Raw genomic sequence first — 7,319 nt, 5'->3', positions numbered from 1 at the left:
AACTTCGCGTGGCACCCCAAATATCGCAAAAATTAATTTTTATCACGAAATTCTATTATACAATTCTCGAAGAGTTCTACAGTTCCTGATACGTTTCAGAGATAGTTCCGGCCTCTACGTATTTTTAAACAATTTTTTAATGTCGGCGCCAGCACTTCACCACAAGAGTAACCGCGCAACAGTCAGTTCCGTCGACTTTTTGCTATTTTCCTATTGTTTTGCAATAGTTCCGACGCTCTCTAGAGGTTTTTATCAAGGTTCCTATTTTTAAAACAGTCGCTGGTATGCGAGAACTATCAAGGATTGCCATAAAACGATAGGAACTATCGGCATCGCATACTTATAAAAAATGTGGTACCAGCAGTCAGATTAAAAAATTATTTAATGATACTTAAGGGCGAGAACTTTAAGCAAGACATATCGAAAGCGTTAGAACTTTTGCAGAACTGTAGGAAAATAGCAAAAAGTCGACGGAACTGACTGTTGCGCGGTTACTCTTGTGGTGAAGTGCTGGCGCCGACATTAAAAAATTGTTTAAAAATACGTAGAGGCCGGAACTGTCTCTGAAACCTATCAGGAACTATAGAACTCTTCGAGAACTGTAGAATTTCGTGATAAAAATTAATTTTTGCGATATTTGGGATGCCACGTGAAGTTGGCACACACACCCCATTTATAAATTTTTTTTTTAGCTAAATCAGCGGAACTATTGTTAAAACTTAGCAGGAACTGTAGAACTATTGTGGGTGCAAACGAAACTGTGTATAAAATATCGATTTTTTCAAAATGGGGTGCCAACTTCACACTGGCTTGTCTATCGCCAATAATATCGTCAGTGTTAACAATAACAGTAACGATGAATTTAATAATAGTTTATAATAGAATTGTAGCAAAAAATATCGCGCGATGCAATTCCATGATTTAATTACATCGACAAAAAAGGGGGAGAGGGGATCAAAAGAAAAAAAGCAAAAAGAACCTACAAAAGAACTAAAGAGGCGAATGTGTTTTCTGATCTAAATTCGCTGCGCTTTACGCGACACCCTTATGGAGCGACAGCACCTTTTACTTATCTTTGGAAGTCATACAGGAACATACATCAGCCCGAAATTATCAAAAAGAACATTATAAAAAGAAAAATCTACCTAAGAATCGATAATTATTTACATAAACCGACAATCTCTTTTTCCACTCGTCGCAAACTTATCCTCTGCATGCAATCGTAATAAAAATTCCATTATTTTCATTTCCTCGATAAATCACGTCGAATTTGCGATTTGATATCTCGAATTTGCATTTCGTTCATTTTTTTCGGGCGGTCGGCCTGGCGGGAAAATGGGCCTGATATATGTATCTGCTATAAATATGTGTCTCGAAAATATTCTCGAAGCTCCTTAATTGACTTCTTTTGCTTTTTTTTAAATTTTATTCTTTTAGTCTCTTCTCTTTATCCTTTATCGCACTCGTGAAATATAAAATTGTATCCCGTGAACCATTGGACCGCGCTTAATAACTATGGGCCGTCGTCATCCCGCCAATCCGCCTGCGTTTTTTTTTATATTCATCTTTTCTGGTATTGCCAATAGGACGTCAGCAACGGGACAATACGATTTTATTGTAACAGTTATACAAATAATAATTGGTCCTACGGTCTCAGAGTACGCTGTCGGTCACATCCTCTGGTTGGGCGATATTAATCACTTAGGAGAATTAAATTTAGATCGGATATGTATTAAACTACGGGATTGTGTTGATCTCAGATTTGATAAGAATCCCTTCGATTTGTGAATTTAAACTTTACTAGTTTGCTTCGTCAAATTTCACGTTTTATCGAGAAAATGAAACTCTGGAGTGCCGTTCACGTTATTTCCCACTGTTAAATCGCAATCTGCTCGATTCTTCATCGATCGAGTGCGGGGGAAGAGATGCGTTTGAAAAGTGAGGTGAATAAAATCACCGGTAAATTTGGGAACAACGAAGCTGTCGTGACGCACGTTTAGAATTTTCTTCGATAAGATTTTTCGATCGAGAAGCGATCGTAAAAACGGAAACAGATTAGAAAATCTGAGAGAGTAATGTAAATGCCGTTCTCAAAAGAAAAAAAAGCGCGGAGCACGTTTCTCTTTCGAAACTAAATTCAACGGACACTTCGTCGTGTGTCGATTCGTTATGTATTCTCATATCTCTTTTTTCCTTATTTGTAAACTCTTATCCGATTCTCGACAAGATCTGTGGTAGCAAAAATTGGGGCGGGCCGATCTACCGCAAACTCAACAACGGTAGATCGCCCTCAAGACGGCGGCACTCACAAATATCTATTTACAAAAATATACACATGAGCAACTTGCTTATCCGCTTGCGCTTGTTCTTCTCATTGTTTTTCCATTAGCATCTCATGTCGTGCGCGCAAGAGGGACATTCACCTCTTCGGTATGTAGGCGAAATTTATTTGCGAATAGTAATCTCGAATATTATATTTATCACTTATTATTCGCAAATACATTTTGCCATTGTTCACCTCCTAATTTTTAACGTGCGTTTACCTCGCTTTGTTCTTCCCTCGCTTGCGTTTCATTAAATTATGCTATTGGTATATGTGTGTATGCGGTATACTATTATTTTTTTCTCCTTTACTTTTCAATCGCACTAGAACTTCTACTTATTTTCCCGGTTAACTCTAGGTAATGTAAATAATATGTATTGGTATAGTCGCATCTGTTACTGCTTTTCCTGTTTGCATATTAATTACTCTAATCTAAATTACTTCCCCCATCTATCTACAAAAAAGAGTCATGTGCTTCGCACGCAAACGTTAAAACTATAGTTTAACTATAGCATATCGCTTGATCCTGGTTGTTGATCCTGTTGCTCGCGTATCCCTCCATCGAAATCACTCTAATCCTGCCCCTCCTCTACCTCCCTTTCTTTTTCATGTTATCACGATATCTCCTCACGTTCGAGAATACAACTCATCTGTTCCCCTATATTGAAACGCGGCGCCGACGCGCGAGATGCTTTATCTCTTTTCGCGTCATTAAATATATTCTTATCTTTATAACTATTTATATATTTATATAGGTAATAAACTATATATATTAAATAGGTATATCCCTTATATTCATCGCACTTGAATCGCCGAAACGATACTCATGCTTCAGGTAACGTCGGCTGCGGGCGCACCGTGAAGCGAGAACACACGGGCGCTTATACGTGGCACTTCTTTCTACCCCATCAGTGGTTTTACTTCTCTTTTCTCATATTCGGTTTTTCTCTTTAATCCCCCTTTAATCCTCTCCCTTCCCCTCCTCCCAATTTCGTGTCGATATCTATGCGTTAACTTACAAAAGCGGACACTTCGGAAAAAATAGACACGAGTTATCACTGTGGCTTGCTAGAAATCTAATGCACTCGCGAGCGTCTCGATATCATCTCCGCCCAACGATTCTTCATTGCGCCTCGAGAGTAAGTAACACGTGCTCTAACAAAGTGCACGAGGTTCGTTTATGCACCGTGGTAAGATAAAGCGACTCCTCTCTCGATCGGTCGCCTTTCCCCTCGCCCCCTCAGGCACGCGCTTTGCAATTGACTATAAACTTGCTGCTAAATTTATATCAAGAATGCCCCTACGTCGTCCGACTAAAGGAGAATCTCACGAGCTGCTCTCGTTTTCTCTCCTTTTTCTAGATTGCTGTGACCTCCATTATCGATTCGGTCGCACCCCCCCCTCCCCCCTCCCCCCCGAGACCACTTCTCGTAAAGAAAACAGTCCATGATTCCATTGTATCATCGCTATCGTACCTTCCCATTTTCCATACATCGCCGGCTATTGATGGACAAGTCATAGTGACCGACGTAACGACGCTACGCAACTACGTGTACATGGTCGGGTAAGTGACCATATTTTGCGGAAGGGAGGTAACGTAGTTTGGAGTGGGTGGTCGGGGGCTATGCCACTGTGGTCAGAGAGCTCGCAATTTCTTTATACCCGCTTGAACGTAACGCACAAGCTCACGTAGCGAGCTATACGATGTCAAGGGTCCCAATCTTCGATCCAAGTCGATGAAAAAACCTGATAACGCAAGAAAAACGAACGGTCATTACAAATCGAAATGGGATTCACCTGATGTGATTTATTTTCAATACGTACTTCTATTCTCTTCCTGTCTCGCCTGCTTTATTGCCTGGTCCCATAGGTCATGGCCATTCATAAGTAAGCCTGAATACTGATTTTGCTTTATCATCGCATTGAAGACCTGCAATGGCACGCTAATAGGTTGGTTATTGACCGGTTGTTGTGCCGATGGTTGTTGTGCCGGTGGTTGTTGTGCCGGTGGTTGTTGTGTCGGATGTTGTCCACCGCTGCTATATCCGGAGGAACTTTGACTACCGACGGAACCTACAGAACCGGCGGGCGATGGTGTTGGCGAAAGAGAAGGCGTGCCCTGTCCCTCCGCCTGAGCAGGTGTTGTCTGAGCTGCTGATTGCTGAGATTGCTAAAATATATTTTTCAAAAATTAGGACTCACGCGCCGATTTATATCTAGGATAGTTATAGATCGTAATAAAATGAGGATTGTAATATGTTTGAAGTAATTATCACATTGGGCAACATTATTATCCAATAAAAAACCACCTTTTGATTGAAATCATTGACGATCTTCTGGACCTCTTTCATTTCCTGTTTGCGCATGTTATATAGTTTGGAGTACAAACGTGATTGACACCAAAGGCTAGAAAAATAAATTATAATTTTGAGATGCATCCGCCCGCATGTGCGATACTGTATGATTGAAAGAAGTAAGGAGGTGCACTCACCTCAAAATAGCCAGCTTAGTGTGTATGCTATTCTCAGGTGAGTTGTTCGTTTGGCTCTTAAATTTCGATGAGATGTATCTGCAAAACAAAGGAAAAATCGCTTTAATTAGCAAGCTCTCTCCTCTTTTTAATGTAACGTGTACGCGTCTTAATTAGAAATGTACTCACTTGATGAGACTAAGAGTATCTTTGTACATAGTATACGAGGCTTTTTCTGTAACTGAGTCTGATTCCATCGCGTCGCCTGTTAGAAGAAAATACAGAGCAGCCTCCAGATACATCATGCCTTGTGCCGTAAGATCGTTCTCTTCATCGGCATTGTGCTTTAGTCGTTTAGCTTCGGTCAGGTACTGGTCGTGGTCCCTGAAATACAAATATAAAGTATATGCTGTCATATTAAAAAACTAATTATATAATATATATATATATATAAAACGTATTTATATTAACTATATACTGACAAAAGTTAACAAACAAAGTAATTGTTTGAAAATTACTCTATATTATTTATTTTCTAAGATGCGTAGGTTGGAATTAAAAATCGTATAATGAAATAACAGTTCATACAGTAATAAACAATAAGTTTTTTCCCGAATATAGTTATATGAAGATCACAATTAAATTGAATTGAAGAAACAAAACAAAAATTGTGTGACAAAAGTTAAGAAACATAAGAACGTCTCGTTTCTAAGTAGAGAAAAGAATGTAAACAAACATGTTCGACGATGCTCAGTCTTTTCTCTGACATTGCTGTGTGTAGTTCGTATCTCACAATTTACGTTAAAATATGGCAAAAAGGCAACGTTTAACTGAAACTGAAAACCAAAGAATAATTGAAATGTTTAACAATGGCCAAAAAAAAATTGATATTGCAAAAGTGTTTAATGTGAATCGTTGTATTATCATGAAAATTATAAAATGTTTTCAAGATTACGGAATTGTTAAAACAGCACCACAAATTGGGAGACCACGAAAAACAACTCAAAAGCAAGATCGTCGAATTACAAAGCTCTCTAAATCCAATCCATTTTACACTGCTTCCGAAATTAAAAATCATTTGAGTCTGCACAGCATTAGCAGCAGGACAGTTAGCCGTCGTTTAGAGAATAATCTTTTTTCACGCAAAGCGTGCAAAAAACCACTTATTTCTAAAAAAAATAGAAGAGTTCGTTTGGAGTTTGCCAAAGAGCACATTAATTGGAGAGTGGTCAAACATTTTATGGAGTGATGAGAGTAAATTTAACTTATTTGGAAATGATTCCAGAAATAACGTGCGACGCCCTACCGGACAACGGTTTAATGTTAAATATCTAAAACTGACCGTAAAATTTGATGGCGGTAATGTGATGGTTGTGGAGTTGTTTCTCGTATAGCGGTCTTGATCCATTAATACAAATAAAGGAAACAATGGATAGATTTATGTATCGTGATATCTTACAAAATCATATGCTGCCATTTGCCAACAAGAAAATGCCATCAGAGTGGTCATTTCAACACAATAATGATCTAAACATTCTTCTAAATTAATTAAAACATTTCTCAAGGAATAAAACGTTAATATAATTAAGTGGCCAAGTCAGTCCCCGGACTTTCTTTCTTTCTTCTGGTTTCCCCTTGATTGATTTTCCGACTCAAATATTGTAGAATCACAGTACCATGCAGAAAGTAATGAATAACCTCCTGGGGGAGCAGAGGTCTCAAATCGAATGTAAATGGAAAATTAAGATTTCTTTAGTTGGAAATCTCATAGACCTCCTCGTACAATTCGCAACGGCCTTAAGCCTTTTTAACTTCTCTTAATCAACAGATGGAGCCATTTTCGGCTTCCTAAATGCGAAAAATTGCGTATATGGGCGCAAGTGGGATCGAACACGGATCTACAGATCACGAGTCTATCGCACCAAGCAGCAAGCCACTCGACGAATCCAATCCCCGGACTTAAATCCAATTGAACATTTATGGGATTATGTTGGGCGTCAATTGGGAATCATTATTTTACTAATAAAGCAAAAGAATTAATGGAAACAATCACGAAAATATGGTCAGAAATACCGGCCGAATTTTGTGTTCGACTAATTGAATCAATGTCACGTAGATGTCAGGCAGTCCTCAAATCCAAGGGTTTTCTAACATCTTACTAATAACCTAAGGTTATTACAAAAATTACAGACATTTACACATCATTGTTTATGTTAAAAGTTAATATTTATAATGTACAATATGTTTCTTAACTTTTGTCATACAACTTTTATTTTGTTTCTTTAATTTAATTTAATTGTGATCTTCATATAAGTATATTTGAGAAAAAAACTTATTGTTTATTGGTGTATGAACTGTTATCTCATTATATGATTTTTAGTTCCAACCTATGTATCTTGGAAAATAAATAATATAGAGAGTAATTCTCAAACAATTACTTTGTTTCTTAACTTTTGTCAGTAAATTTATATATATATATATAAATTTACTGACAAAAGTTAAGAAATATATATATATATATATACA

The 7,319-nt window shown here is 37.8% G+C and overlaps 1 protein-coding gene across 5 annotated transcripts in view; it reads right to left on the bottom strand.

Moving 5' to 3' along the window:
- lilli (AF4/FMR2 family member lilliputian) overlaps nucleotides 1-7,319 on the bottom strand; it is a 323,624-nt gene that overhangs the window by 645 nt on the left and 315,660 nt on the right. For 4 of the 5 annotated variants that reach the window (XM_018445974.1, XM_018445972.1, XM_018445976.1 and 1 more), the window contains exons 16-20: nucleotides 4,983-5,177; nucleotides 4,815-4,892; nucleotides 4,633-4,729; nucleotides 4,148-4,493; nucleotides 1-4,069 (exon numbers count right to left, since the gene is read on the bottom strand). The exon at nucleotides 1-4,069 is cut by the window's left edge and continues 645 nt beyond it. In XM_018445974.1, coding sequence (XP_018301476.1) covers nucleotides 3,960-4,069; nucleotides 4,148-4,493; nucleotides 4,633-4,729; nucleotides 4,815-4,892; nucleotides 4,983-5,177 — 826 coding nt within the window. In that variant the 3' untranslated portion in view covers nucleotides 1-3,959. The remainder of the gene's footprint in view (nucleotides 4,070-4,147; nucleotides 4,494-4,632; nucleotides 4,730-4,814; nucleotides 4,893-4,982; nucleotides 5,178-7,319) is intronic. The other variant, XM_018445975.1, reaches the window with a different exon arrangement.

This window comes from Mycetomoellerius zeteki, unplaced genomic scaffold (assembly GCF_001594055.1).
Source record: "Mycetomoellerius zeteki isolate Tzet28-1 unplaced genomic scaffold, Tzet1.0 scaffold172, whole genome shotgun sequence".
NCBI classification, from domain to species: domain Eukaryota; kingdom Metazoa; phylum Arthropoda; class Insecta; order Hymenoptera; family Formicidae; genus Mycetomoellerius; species Mycetomoellerius zeteki.
Note: the sequence above shows the minus strand (reverse complement) of the source record. Positions and strands in the feature narration are given on the sequence as shown.